The sequence below is a fragment of the Phaseolus vulgaris genome, chromosome 11, assembly GCF_000499845.2.
Source record: "Phaseolus vulgaris cultivar G19833 chromosome 11, P. vulgaris v2.0, whole genome shotgun sequence".
Taxonomy (NCBI): Eukaryota; Viridiplantae; Streptophyta; class Magnoliopsida; order Fabales; family Fabaceae; genus Phaseolus; species Phaseolus vulgaris.
In genome coordinates, this window is record NC_023749.2 from 29,712,675 (window position 1) to 29,727,531 (window position 14,857).

The following is a 14,857-nucleotide window of genomic DNA, read 5'->3' on the forward strand; positions in this document are numbered from 1 at the left end:
AAGTTGTGTATGGTATATTCTGCATAAATTAACAAAATAACATGAAACTTTTCTCCGTTTCTTTTCATAAAAAACTAACATTCACAACATCAACGTTTTCCCAGATAGGTCTACGAACGTGTTACCATACATAAGTGTAGTTTTATGATTTTAATTTAATACAACTTTATTAGGGAGCTTAAAAAACAACTTTATTAGGTGGATTAATTTTACACTAAATAAAAATATTTATAGACACGGGTAACTGTATATATATATATATATATATATGAAATAAAAAATTCAGACATGATTTCATTCAGTATGAATTTTTACCAAAATTAATTTTGCAATTACTTACTTAACACGTGTTAAATATCAGGTTCTAGTGCTATTGGAATGATTTGATGAGAGCAATAATAATGGGCTTGGTTAAGGCGATAAGGCTTAGCGTTGAATAAGGGCAATCACAATAATTGTGTATGCTTATAGAAAAAACATACATAGTTAATGCTCAAATAAAGACAATTTTTATCTCCTCAAATAAAGAAATATTTTATCATAGTATATGACTTCCCCTCTTGTTAATGCTATTGCCTGAAAAAAAAAAACCGTGTGCAAGAATGATATATAAACACATTTTTTTCCTCTCAATTTCTCTTTTCTTTTGTTACATCCTCAGTTGTTGTACCTTTTTTTTCTCTAATTTCATCTTTTAAGGGTTAATAGTGAAACTATAACTACTTAATCAAAAACTACTACATATGGTCTTCGACAATCTTTACCTAACACATAACTGAGATCTATGAACTCTTTTTGGTAAATTAAAATCATGATTATCTATGAGATATAGATTAATTAGGACTATAACATAATCTTAAACCATCTAATAATTTATGTTGAATAGAGTTTCTTTTCCCATATGCAAGAAGACAAAATAGATGAACAGAAATAAACCAAGATGGCCCATAAAATGTCTTCTCAGTAGCCCAGTGACGTGATCTCAATACTCTATCTTCCTCCACTCTCCTATTCCTTTCACTTTCACCTTTCCCCTCCCTCTTTCCCTGGCTTTATTTAGAAAAAACCAGCCCCAACTCCAACCCCTCCTTCTCTCTCTTGATCCTAATTCACCATTTCACAATTTCCACAATGTCTAGCAGTGGCAGTCACAGGGCAGAAGGCTCATCAACCAACATTCCTCTAGATTACCACCTCCAGCATCAGCAGCAGCTGCAGCAGCAGAGTCCAGTCACACTTAGCCGCTATGAGTCTCAGAAGAGAAGGGACTGGAACACTTTTGGACAATACTTGAAGAACCAAAGACCCCCAGTTCCTCTCTCTCAGTGCAATTGCAACCATGTGCTTGATTTCCTAAGGTATCTGGACCAGTTTGGTAAGACCAAGGTTCACCTCCAAGGATGCATGTTCTATGGACAGCCTGAACCACCCGCACCCTGCACTTGTCCTCTCAGACAAGCTTGGGGGAGTCTCGATGCCCTCATAGGAAGGCTTAGAGCTGCCTATGAAGAAAATGGAGGCTCTCCAGAGACTAACCCTTTTGCTAGTGGCTCCATCCGTGTCTACCTTAGGGAGGTCAGGGAGTGCCAAGCTAAGGCTAGAGGTATACCTTACAAGAAGAAAAAGAAGACCCCAAAGGGAAATGTTGAAGAACCATCAACCTCCTCCATCCATTTCTCTTGAATATTCTTCCTGTGGAAGATGTGTGTTTCACCTAATATTGGTATGCTTTTCTTTATATAACAATAAATTTCAATCTAAAATTTCACACAAACTATCCAAATTTTTCATCACTAGACCAACCTGATGCTACTTTTTTTATCATCTGTTGTTGGTTAGATGCTTAAGCTACCATCAAGTTATGGTACTAACATATATCTATACTACAATGTTTTGAAGCATTAGGGGATGTCCATCTAGATTATCTACTTATATATACTTATATGTGTTATTTACAAGTACTAGTTTGAATGTCAAGAGATAGCTAGAAAGAACTAAAACTTATATGGGTCATTAAATAGTGTGGTTTGATATTAAAATTCTATAATCTAATGGATGGATCTGGGACAAAAATAAACTAATGCTTCATATATATAGTTGTTCTTATTCACGAACCAGATAGCTCGCAAGATACTATTTGTTGGTACATCATACGGACAAAAGTATTTCCAATGCCGTGTTCATTAGGTTGCTAAATTAGAGGCAACTGTATGTAATTAAGATCCGGAAAGATTAATTTAATCTCCATGTTTGCTTTGCATAAAAAACAAAATTTATGGCACATCAATTGATCTTATTATTTTTATGATTACTTTCTCCAAATTATTTTCACCTTTTAAAATTAAGCAGATTTTTTAGGCATGCAGTAATCAAGTGAGATGTGTCGTGTGTGTGTATATACTTTGTCAAGTTACTAAGCATCAAATAAACATTTTTTAACATATACGATTATTTAAGGTTCTAGGTTTAAAATAAAGCATGCCAAATTTTAAAACTTTTTAGAATGCATGCTCTTTGCAAGTTTTTTTCTTATTTACAATTTTATTCTAACATGATTGAATGGAATCTTTCAGATATATGTTGGAGAAACCTAATGCTAATTAAATATTGAATGTATTGTTAGACTAAACATTTCTCCAGCATCCTCAATTCTATATAATATGTCCCACTTATATATATTAATATCTTTAATTTAAAATATCCTTACAAGAGTTTATTTGGTATACCCTTACTCATCTTTTCTCTACTGCGTTTGTTTCACCATGTACCTTGATTTGATCATGTGGCCTACTATCTGATCCTGAGAATTTTATTCATTTATCAAAAAGCTAATTAGTTTTCTAATTTATTGATTAGTGGGTTATGTTTTTTTGTGAGCAAATATTTTGTTAGTTAGGCGAATGTTTAAGCTTGTGCTTCCCGTCATCTCACATGTTTTTGTCGGCTTTTATAACAAGTGGAATTTCAATGGCAATTTGAATAGACACACGTTTGTATTTTATATATTAAAATAGAACATGGAATGGTAATCAAGTGATTCTTCTACTCAGACTTGTCAAAACTTACTGTACATGTTGATTTTTTTAAAGCTTAATCATAATTAAATCATATACACATGCGGATCTAGTTTATTGAGCTCTGTAAATTTTTTGTGAGGGCTTCTTTAGCTTAATGCTTCCTTGAAGACAACAAAGAAATCATGTGTAGCCTCTGCTCAGTGGCAGCCGGGAGCAAGTTAGGGTTTTCAAGGTTGTCTTTCTGATCAAATTATATGAAACTGTTCTTCACAGCTTTTGTGCTGTGAGTCACAGATTTTAGTGACAGTATTTAACATTCACTTCTGTTCTCCCTGAATCAGATGACATGTCTGCCATGTTGGCCTGTTTCTGCTTCAGTTGGGGCCAACTTTCTCTTTTTCTCTGTTCCATTTTCTTCCTTTTTTCTAGCCGTGAGTTAAAGTCATGAATTACATTTTCACGTACACATGTAATGTTCATAGGTCTCACAAATTATATACAACACCAGCTTGCTCTATAGTCTACCTCACTCATCAAACACATCACTGCTTAAAAATAGTGTCATTTGTTTGAATTATTAGTTCAACACTTGAACTATTACACAGCTAGCTGTACCATAGTTCTTATTGGATAACTAAGCTGTACCATGTAAAGTAATAGTCCATATCCTTTTCAAACCTTTCACCTGGACGATAAATCATCCTTACTAATGCAGCATTTGGATATTCATGAATGAAATTGTTGTGGGAACTGTGTGCTCCTTCTGGTTTTTTTGTTTTTCTTTTAAATGCATGATACATTTAAGTAAAAGGGCACACAACCTTGATGTTCATATATATTTGATAAGATTTGGTAACTTATATATATAGAGTGTAAATCATTTATTCAAAATTAACTGATTATTTGGATATTTTAAAGTTCTTCTATACTTTTGAAAGTGCTACCTGCTTATTGAATGCTTTCCTTGATCTCCATGCAGGACAATGTGGCATATATATAAATTAAATTGAAGGAGTTCTTTACTTTTAAGGCCAGTTCTTGGGAGGTTTCGTCTCAATATTGCCATTCAGTACTTTTAAATTTTCAGTTTAATTTCGTTTTACCCGAGAATTTGTAATTAATTAAGTTCTTAGCAGAACCCAAAGCTCGATCGTGACACAATGTTGGTTTATGTTTTACTTATATACTTGCTCCCCTTTTCTTGCATCAGTTCCATTAAAATGTAAGACGTATTTCAGTAAATTTGGCTTCAATATATAATTTTGCGACATCCTTTTTATCTGTATAATATTTCACTTTCTAGCTATATGTAGAAATATGATTCGGGTATATTGAAGAAACATGGCTTGTAAAAATTATAATATTTTCATTTATCAACTGATATATATATATATATATATATATATATATATATATATAATGGAGAGTGCTCCAACAGTAAGGCAAATCTTACTTTTCTTATTAAATTTTGATAAACGTGAGACTGTATCTTACTTTTCCTACACCAAGTTTTATAACTGGCCAGATTGAGAGTATTGTGTGAGCATTGAGACTAATTGAGGATTGAATCTTAGATCAAGTGCTTTCAATTAGGCAAAGCCCTTAGCATATCAAGTTTCTTTAAATTCTTAAATATGTTTATGAGAACTGACAAATGATAAAAGTAATTAGTAAACGCTTGTAAACATTATTTTATATTAAATCTAAGTTTGTTAACTGAGTTTATAAGTATATGTAAATCAAATTCTTTACTTTTATAAGATTGAGTTTTCAAGTAATTTTTTTGATATATAAACACTTTTCTAAAAATAATTATAATATATTACTGAATTTACTTTTTTAACTGAGTTTACTAAGTAGAATAAAGTAGTGAAAGTATAAATTTTGTATATCAAGATCCAAGATATTTTGTGACCGGTAAACACTGTTATGAATTCTGAAATTATTTTTACAATGATTGTTTTAATCATCAATTGTGGGAATGTTTCTATTCCTTTACTTTTTAGAAAGTAGCCTTGTATATTTTGTGAAAAAAAAATGTTTTCTTCACACCATACAAAATAAATCACTCCCAATTTACAACGTATTTTAATAAAATAATAATATATATATTAATAACTTATATTAAAAAATAAAATAAATATAATTAAAATAATGATATAATGAGATGTAATATAAATATAAATGTAATTTTTTTAATGGTGTCAAGATAGACACCCTTTGTCAAAATTGTAGTCATTCTTTTATTATTAGCGTTACCCATGCTTTGTAATTGTTTTCTTCTTTTCATTTTGTGTTTGCTTTTATATATATAACTCTTCTTGTCGAATGACCTGGTCGCCGGTTGACTGTGGAAATAAGTTGTGGCTCCGTCCTATCTCCCTGGAAATCTACTCTTCCTTTGAATACGGGAATGCGGCTCCGTTTCAAACAGAGGAGGCCCTACCTGTTGATTGCACTCCGACGATCAAGTCAGTACAGGGCATATAGAAACAATAAGTAAATAAGTAGTTTCAGTCTTAGAAACAATGTGTCCTTTTACCTGGGATCTCAAGTCCCTTTTATAGACTACTTTTAGGTTACCTCTTGTAACAACCTTCTCTCACGAGAACCTTATCTCGAGTGAAAGCATGTTTAATGAGAGGAGAGTTGTTACAATGTGCACAATCTTAGCACAGCAACCGCACAGAATCTTACCTCCTTGGAGTGCATAAATCTTAACAGCATGGCCGCCAAGGTACCAACTCATGTACTAGCATTAGGGGTCCAATTTATCCATCGTAGGCGTACAAGCCTTTACGTATCATGCATTCAACCTGTTCTCCAAAACCCTAATGCTCTTGGACTTAGGCTTTATGGAGAACTTTTTACTGGTACTAGACCCGAATGTACAAATACACCCTTAGACCCATGAACACTCTTCGTTGACCTGACAAGGCCCTATTCACAAAAGATTACGTTAAGTATATGAATGAAAGTCAATACACACCTACCTAGGGCCTACTCAGATGACCCATCTGTTGAAGATGGTTACTGCCCCTTCAAGACATGTGTTTGATGAAGACTTTTATGTACAATTCTTGTATATTTCTTTTTGCTTTAAGAATGTCTTAGGTAGAGTTTAGAGGTTGTTTAAGAGTAGGCTTTTTGCTGGGTAACTCTCCTCTTAACCCCTGACCATGTGATAAGAGCAAGCACAAATTTTCTTAAACTATTTTTCACATGTTTCACAAAAAAACACGTTTACTGCATAAAAATAAATCTGTTCTTTTCTAAATAAATAGATTCATTTTTAAACTGATGCATTGGCTAAGTCTTGTGAAACTTAGATTTTGTGCATTAAGTATTTTGACTAAGTCTTTTACCTTTCAAAACGACTGTGTTCTAATAGTTAAGCTTTTTCTGTTATCGTTTTGAAAAATAAATTTGTTCATTTGTAAATGAATAGATTCTTTTTGACTCTGGTGCCATGTCTATCTTAAACGGTTTTCAGTTTTGTCTCTGCACCAGAATGGCTGACTAAGTCTCCTCACATAACAGATTCTCTAACTGCTTTTGAAAATAAATTTGTTCATTTTATTTTCAATCTGTTCTTTTTATAACAGCTTTAACTGTTTTTCAAAAATCTGTTATAAGTTGGTTTTCTATAAAAAGAAAACTTGTTTTTGAGTTTAAACGTTGATCATACAATTGAGAAAACAAGTTTTGCATCAAAGAATTGAGGATTTACAAAGAATTAGCATGTGTTCTTGAAAGATTTCAAAAACCATAAGTGTGCTTGTTCTTGTTTGTTTCCAAAGCTTGGTGAGAGGTGCTGCTACAGTTTTAGCGATCTGTTCTACTAGTTTAAGGCAGATTTCTGCATCCTCTATCAGGTGTATTTGTTTCACATTTCATTTCTTGTAAAAGTGTGGTTGTAAACTCTTCTTGATAGGGTTTCTTGAAGAGTGTGTATGCTGAAATAGAGTTTTTCAGCAAGTGTACCTAAGTTCTTGTAGGGTTCAAGAACAGTGGGATTTGTGTTTGTTTGAATTGTGTTTTAGTGAATTTCACCTTGGTTTAGGTGAAGACTGGATGTAGCTCAATTGAATGAAACAGTATAATTGCCTTGTGTTCATTCTCCCTTAATCTCTGCACTTAAATTTCTGCATATTTGTTAAACTGTCAATAAATAAATTTGTTCAATTAATAATAAATCTGTTCTTTCTGGGCTTGTTTCATACTGTTCCTAATTTTTGGAAAAATTGTTTGATTTTGAAAAGAACATATATAATCTGTTAAAAGCCACTGGAACAGATAGATTGTGATAGGTTACTCAATTAATTGTCAAGCTATCAATTGAACCTTAATCACTTGCTTAAAATTGAAGCTTGCTGTTTTGTGATTCATTGTTTTTCTTCCTAATATCAGTGTGTGTATATGGAAAATCAATTTGCATAATCTCGAGGCTCCGTTTTCGAGTACCTCTATCACGCGGAATGGGCTAGTCCATTTGGGAGACACCTTATTCTCTAACTGATAGGGGTCAGTTTTCCACATCACTAGGTCGACGACTTGGAACTGTCGAGGTCTCAGTTTGGACCTCTGCTTATGCTCCACCCTTCTCTTCAAAGCTTCAGCCTTGATACGCGCCTCCTCTTGTACCTCGTTGAGTATATCTAAGTTCACCTTCCTTCCCTCGTTAGACTCCTCTACCACGAAGTTCTGGAACCGCGGTGAATTTTCCTGGATCTCGACAGGGATCATGGCATCTGACCTGTACACCAGGTTGAAAGGCGTTTCCTTTGTGGTGGATTGTGGTGTGGTGTGGTAAGCCCACACAATTTGAGGAACCTCATCTGCCCAGGTCCCTATAGCTTTTTCCAACCTCCTCTTTAAACCTCTTAGCAAAACCTTCGACCTGCCCATTAGTCTGAGGATTCTCCATCGAGGCAAACACCTGCTTGATGTCGAGCTTTGTGCATAGCTTGCCTAACTGCTGACTTACAAACTGGGTGTCATTGTCAGACACTAAGCGATTTGGGACCCCAAAATGACAAACGATGTTTTTCCACACAAAGTGTTGAACCTTTTGGGTCGTTATCTGTGCCATGTGCTCAGCCTCTATCCACTTGGTGAAGTACTCGATGGCCACTACCAGGTACTTCATTTGTCGAACTGCTAGTGGGAAAGGGCCTAGGATATCGATTCCCCATGTGTGGAAAGGGCATGGGTTGTGGATCGACTACAACTCTTCTAGGGGTGCATGATGCCAATCGGTGTGTTCTTGGCATTGTTTGCACCGTTGTGCGTACTTCGTGCAGTCTTCCCTCATGGTCGGCCAATAATATCCTGCTCGAACAACTTTCGACGAGAGAGCTCGTCCCCCTACATGGCTTCCACAGATACCTTCATGGAGCTGGACCATGATACGTGTGCACTGTTCTCCGCTCATGCAAGTCAATATAGGATGGGTGTAGCCATGCCTGAATAGCTTTCCATCTATCAGGGTATATCTGCCTGCAATCTTCTTAACGATTTTGGCCTCTGTTGGCTCCGCCGGGAGTAGGCCATTAGCTAGGTAATGCCTAAAAGGTGACATCCACGTTTCACTCACGTTGTTCCTACCGGCTGACCTAAAACGTCTTCGTGCGCCTACGTCACTCTCACGTCCAGAATTCCTGCATTTGCATGTGCCTTTCCTGTGATGAATGCCTGAAAACACAAAGACAAAGGGCGCCCTAGAGGCCGTTTGCACTCCGACGCTCATGTCAATATTAGGGCTAGAACACACCAAAACTATTTACGTAAGACTGTGTGTGTTAAGCGACGCAAATGAATACCGTACCTTGCTAAGTTTGTTGCTTTCCTTTATATAGACTGAAACTAGGGTTTCCTCTTTACCCAAAATGGGCTTTCTGAGGGGGTGGGCCCAACATTGTCGTTATCCTAACCTAGCGCGTGGGTTTCCTAACTGGAGTGCAACCTCTGACGGGGTGACCACCTGGATGCCTCCTCGTGCACCTGATCTCTGGGGTCACCCGCCTTGGGAGTGCCCTAGCTGTTCACGCGCCATGCATGTAGCTCATTCCTGGAATATGACCTTCACAGGTCGCATCTTCCCAGTGGCTCTGTACTCGTGTTACGCCTAAACGCGTCATCCACTCGACATGCATAAATTCTCGTGACCTGGGCTTATCCCTCACTGATAACTGGTGTGTAGTTAGGGATCCACCTCTCGTGGCCCAACTCTGTTGTTCGAGTCCCGATGTCCGACCTCTCTACACTGCTTAGTGGCAAGTCGGTACATCCTGGTGACCGATGTGTGACCACTCTGTGGTCCCGTGGCGCACGTGCCTCGCGAGATACTGGCCCACGCCACTCGTGGGACCCTGCTTACGTGGCCCTGACATTACTAGCGGCTAGTACACAAGCCCCCAGTCTCGAGCTGTAACTTGTTCAGCGAAGAGACTAAGTTCTTGCCCTTGGTGACCTACGTGGCTCTGTATGACAGGACGTGAATAGTGCATCAAAGTGACGTTTCTCTGAGCCTGTCTTAATTGCGCACACGTGTTTTGGTCAACGACCTGGGCTTAATGTCGCTTACGCTTCTTTGTGTACTTTAAATGTTTGAAAACGTGCGCGTCCAATCACTGTTCCATCATTCTCTGAAACACCCTTGATTGCTTCGTCTTCTTCCTCGAGTGCTCTCGCGTTTTCCCTACAAACTCCAGAACCTTCATCCTACTTGATCAAAAGGTATGAACTTTAACTACTGGTCGTACTTATCTATTGATTCTGATGCTTGATAACTGCCTGGGGTTGCTTAACTCCTTGTATTTTAAGCTTTCCCTGTTCCTTCTTCTGGGTTTCCTCCGGGTGTGGGCTTTCCTGAGTTAGGGTTCAAGAAACCCAGGACCCTTGTGGAACTGATTCCTATACATTCGCATGTTTTACCCCTGTGTCTGCCAACCTCTTTGCACGCATGGATGGTCCTGACTGAGGAGAAGCGGGCCAAGCTGGCTGGTATCCTCACTCGCTGTCGAGGAGTGTCTGGGGGTGCGAGCACCTCTAGCCCTCGCGCCCTCTCTTCTACCACTGCTGCGCCCTCGCCTACTCCCTCCGTTCCTGCAGTCGTGGTACAACCTCCTCCCGAAAAACCTCCTGCGATGGTGTGAATCTCACCATGCACGGGGACTTCATGCCTCGGGCCACCGACTATCACTGCCACGTCCTCGGTTCCCTGTTTTTCTTGCAAGTAATCCCTCAGGAAATCGTTCTTCACCAACTTATCTAGCTAGTGTCCCAGTGCCAAGCAGTTGCGTATAGGGTGGTCGAATGCTTGGTGGAACTCACATCAGGCGTTCTTGTTGGGCCCAAGCCTCTTGTCGGTCTTGGGGGGTACCTCCAGTCTCTTCGCTATATTGGGGATAGCGATGAGGTCCTTTAATTCTACCATGAAGTCGTGCCTCGGTGGCACGTTCTCCCTCTCACGCCCCCTGGTTTGAGGCTTCATCGATTGATAGGGTTGCTGCTTCGCGGGGGTCTTCTTCTCTATCGTTGCCTCATGCACCCTTAGGGGTTGAGGGCGACCTGACGCACGCGGGCGCGTGGGAACCACACACATGCACTTCTTGTTAACCTCCTCCTCCGTCGCAATATGAGCCACCGTGCGGCGCCTTATCCCGGCGAAGGTCTTAGGGTGGTTTCGGATAAGTGATTCGCTAAAGGGACCTGGCTCAATGCCCTTCCTGAACGCATGCACCATCATCCTTTCTTCCTTGAGGTTCAACCTCACTACCTGGGCTCCAAAGAGGTGGAGGAATTCCTTCAAAGACTCCCTGATATTGTCTTATGTCAAAGAGATCATAAGAAATAGACAGGGGAGCCCGATTCGCAATGTATTGTGCCCTGAACAACTTTGAAAGTTGTGGGAACGACGTCACATGGCCATCAGGGAGGCTGATGAACCAATCCATCATTGTTACCACCAGGGTGCTCATGAACAGCTTGCATTTCACCGCATCGGAGCCCCCAACCAGCATCATTTACGTATGGAAAGCCGTGAGATGGGCCTCCGGGTCCTCCGTACCAGTGAAGGTAATTTTGGGCCCTACAAGCATGGCTAGTATCACGACATCCATGATTTCTTAGGAGAACGGCATCGGGAACTCCCTAGGCGGCGTCGCAGGTTCTTCATTTTCCTCCTAACGCTCGTCTGCGTGATTTTGTAGTTCCTTGCGCAGTTCCTCATTCGAATGGTGAACTTCTTCGCTCGTTGCTCGCGACGCCACGAAGTCACCCTGGATGCGTTCTTGGTTTGCTCTTGACGCGGCCATCTCTTCCTGAAGGGCTCACATCGTCTCCACAACCTGTTGCAAGGTGAGGCCTTCACCCCCGTTTGGTGCAACAACTCCCTGCCTCGTACTTCTCATCTCCTAGATCTGTCTCGTTCTTGCTGGTAGGACAATGTTTTGTATCGTGCCCCAAAGTGGGCGCCAAATGTTCCTGCCGGTTGATCTAAAACATCTTCGTGCGCCTACGTCACTCTCACGTCCAGAATCCCTGCGTTTGCACGTGCCTTTCCTGTGATGAATGCCTGAAAACACAAAGACAAAGGGTGCCCTAGAGGCCATTTGCACTCCGACGCTCAAGTCAATCTTAGGGCTAGGAAACACCAAAACTGCTTACGTAAGACTGTGTGTGTTAAGCGGCACAAATGAATAGCGTACCTTGTTCACGTGCCATGCTTGTAGGTCACTCCTGAAATATGACCCTCACAGGCGCATCTTCCCAGTGGCTCTATACTCGTGTTACGCCTAAACGCGTCATCCACTCTACACGCATAGACTCTCGTGACCTGGGCTTCTCTCTCACTGATAACTGGTGTGTGGTTAGGGATCCACCTCTCGTGGCCCAACTCTGTTGTTCGAGTCCTGATGTCCGACCTCTTCACACTGCTTAGTGGCAAGTCGGTACATCCTAGTGATCGATGTGTGACACTCTGTGGTCCCTTGGCACACGTGCCTCGCAAGATACTGGCCCACGCCGCTCGTGGGACTTTGCTTACGTGGGCCTGACATCACTAGCGGTCAACGACGCCGAGGACCGGTCGGTACACACGTCGACTAAGGAAACGTCCGACGATTCCTCCACTGACAAGCCATAGACACTTACATTAGGCACCCTCAACGTTTCTTGGGTCAATGATCGGTGCCCTCTTCCGCCGCTCTCCAAGACACTCACCTGTTGGACCTCTCTCGCACAGCCTGTGGCGGTCCTGGGCGCCTTTAGGGTTTCTTGGCTGACTGACCTCTAGCGGCCTCCTTTGCCTGAGCTGGCAAGCTTGGTCAGTAGGTCGGCTCAAACATTGTGCTCCTTAGGGACATGCACTACTCGAACAGAGGAAAGTCTCATTCAGGAGCATAAAAAACTTTAAATATGTGGCCATATCGGGGTCCTTGGCTTGGTACTCGCACGTAACATGTCCAGTCACCAGCAGCGAGTCACTTTTTATTAACAGACTTCGAGCGCCCATCTCCTTGTCCAACAACATTCTTGCCACCAATGCTTCGTACTCAGCTTGGTTATTGCCGGCTTTGAAAGCGAACTTCAGGGCCTGCTCGATTAACAATCCATTTTGATGAGAATAAAAAATACATACTTGAAGGGTCATCTCAACAAGCAAACATAGAGGCCATCAATAGGAGGAATGGTCAAGGACCACAACACTTGAAGTTTTTCTTATTAGTGTTCTTAATATGGAGGCCCAAGCCCAAAGCCCAATCCCACACTGAGGCCCAAGCGAACACATGAACATTCATCATGCCTCAGAAGATAATAAGAGCAAGGGCACAAGCATTAAATAAATGAGCATCATTGGATGTCTCTAGCTGTAATTTCTTTTGTGTAGTTTTTAGTATAACTTTAAATGGGAGAAGTAGATATTAAATAAGGGGTGCTAATATACAAAACAAAGTCACACATTCCATGTGACATAAAAAAGTAGGTGTGGGTGTAGTTTTTAGGAGGTGCCAAAGTAGAAAAAGGTCACACCTCCCATGTGACTCAAGTTTGGCTCCAAATTTGAATTAGAATTAGGAGGGAATTTTGAATTTGTTTCATTTTCATTTCAGCCCTCTAAAGCTATAAATAGAGGTGCTTGGTCATTGTAAACACAAGTTGAAAGTTGAATTTTGAAGTAAAGAAACTATACTCAATTTTTGAATGTTTGGTGTGAGACTTGTTCTCCTCTTCTTAGTCTCATCTTGTGATGCATTGGGAGCATGCAAGTGGCGACTTACCAACACTTATCTTGGAGCTTTCACCATCCAAGTGGCATGTCCTTTCCCAATCCATGCTTCAACCACATAAGTTCATCTTTCTTCACTTTGCCTTTTCATTCAATCGGTAGTTCTTCCTTAGAATTCAATTTTGTTTGGTTAATTGTGTTCCTCTTTCAATTCTGTTCGATGAATTGTGTTCTTTGTTAAATTCTGTTTGGTAATCTTGTTCCATGGATGTTCACAAGGAGATAGCACTCTTATTGAGTTTGGTTCATCATTTTGGAAGGCTTTGTCTCCATTGATGATTCCTTAAGCTTCCTTCAATCCATTTCTGTTTTAGCATTCTGTTTTGGTGTTTTTAATTTTGTTTTCATTGTTTAGCATTCAATTGTCTTTGATTTGGTGTCTTCTTTCAAATATAATGTTGTGTTCAAAAGTATTAAAGTGTCGATGCTTGAGTCAACTCACAACACATTTGGCCCTTTTAGGATGATACCAGCTCCACTGCCTTGCTAGTTAGAGGATCCATCCACAGAGAGGACCCATTGGAAGTCTCCACTGTCTAGCTGGGTGGCTGTCGAGGAGAGCTCTACTACAAAATCGGCATAAACCTGACCCTTGATAAGTCATCTGGGTTCATACTGCACATCAAACTCAGACAGCTCGATGACCCAACGCACCATCTGTTCTGCCATTTTCGGGCTTTTGTATGACCTTGCAAACTGGCAGGTCGAACATCACAATCACTGTGAAGGTCTAGAAGTAGCGGCAGAGCCTCCAAGCTGCGAATACAACGGCTAAGGCCACCTTCTCAATAGCTTGGTAGCGCACCTCGGGCCCTTGCAGTACTTTGCTAAAAAAATACACGGGCCTCTAGATGTGATCCTGCTTCTGTACTATGATCGAGCTAATCGCTCGATCTGTGACTGCGAAGTAGAGACGAAATGGAGTACCTGACAACGTGATATGATTCCAATAACATGATAGAGATATTATATGGACATGTTAGGGATTCAAAAAGAGTTGGAATATGATTAGGCACTTTCTAAGAATTGGATCAATGTTCTTAACATTCAAGAACTCATCAAATCACAAGTAACCAAGCCAAACTCATATAAAAACCCATAATATGGCAAATGAACCGATTAAAATAAGCTAGAATGAAAATGAACCGATTAAAACACAAGGAAACTCAACCACAATCACAAGAACAACAACTAGAAGAAACTATCGAACAAAAACACAAAATAAGCAATTTCTACCGATTGAAATGACTAGAAACATCAAAGACATGTTTTAGAGTTTGTTTTAGAATGGAAATGGATGAAGAAGATGAAAAGAACTAGGAAACTTATGTGGTTGTAGCTCTTAGTGATGTGCACGCCACTTGAAGGATGAAAGGCTTCAAGATGAGTGTAGTTGCCGCCACTTGAGAGTCCAAGAATGCACTCAAGATAAGACTAGAGGAGAAGAAGACACAAGTCTCTCTCAATTCACTCACCAATTTGGGAGAGGTTCTCTACTCAAAATATCATTTCTATTATTTCAAGGACTCAAGCCCTCCTTTTATAGGAG

At 40.0% G+C, this 14,857-nt stretch overlaps 2 protein-coding genes across 2 annotated transcripts; one reads left to right on the top strand and one right to left on the bottom strand.

Moving 5' to 3' along the window:
- Nucleotides 1-1,033: 1,033 nt before the first annotated feature.
- On the top strand, nt 1,034-4,287 carry LOC137832047 (protein LIGHT-DEPENDENT SHORT HYPOCOTYLS 10-like). Its single transcript, XM_068640023.1, has 2 exons — nt 1,034-1,723; nt 3,997-4,287. Exon 1 carries the CDS (start codon nt 1,132-1,134, stop codon nt 1,681-1,683), a length of 552 nt encoding a protein of 183 aa, XP_068496124.1. The 5' UTR covers nt 1,034-1,131; the 3' UTR covers nt 1,684-1,723; nt 3,997-4,287.
- A 1,583-nt stretch (nt 4,288-5,870) lies between these two features.
- Nucleotides 5,871-7,925, bottom strand: LOC137838913 (uncharacterized). Its single transcript, XM_068648123.1, has 2 exons — nt 7,482-7,925; nt 5,871-5,957 (listed from the first exon to the last, which is right to left on the bottom strand). The coding sequence occupies exons 1-2, from the start codon at nt 7,923-7,925 to the stop codon at nt 5,871-5,873; spliced, it is 531 nt and encodes a 176-aa protein (XP_068504224.1).
- Between the last annotated feature and the right edge of the window lie 6,932 nt (nt 7,926-14,857).

What these genes read in the sequence shown, in the direction of transcription:
- LOC137832047 (XM_068640023.1), top strand. Translation starts at nt 1,132, where the DNA reads ATGTCTAGCAGTGGCAGTCACAGGGCAGAAGGCTCATCAACCAACATT.
- LOC137838913 (XM_068648123.1), bottom strand. Translation starts at nt 7,925, where the DNA reads ATGGGCAGGTCGAAGGTTTTGCTAAGAGGTTTAAAGAGGAGGTTGGAA. An exon ending in GCCCATTCCGCGTGATAGAG is followed by an intron (nt 5,958 to 7,481) that starts GTACTCGAAAAC and finishes TTTTGTGAATAG; the next exon opens with GGCCTTGTCAGGTCAACGAA.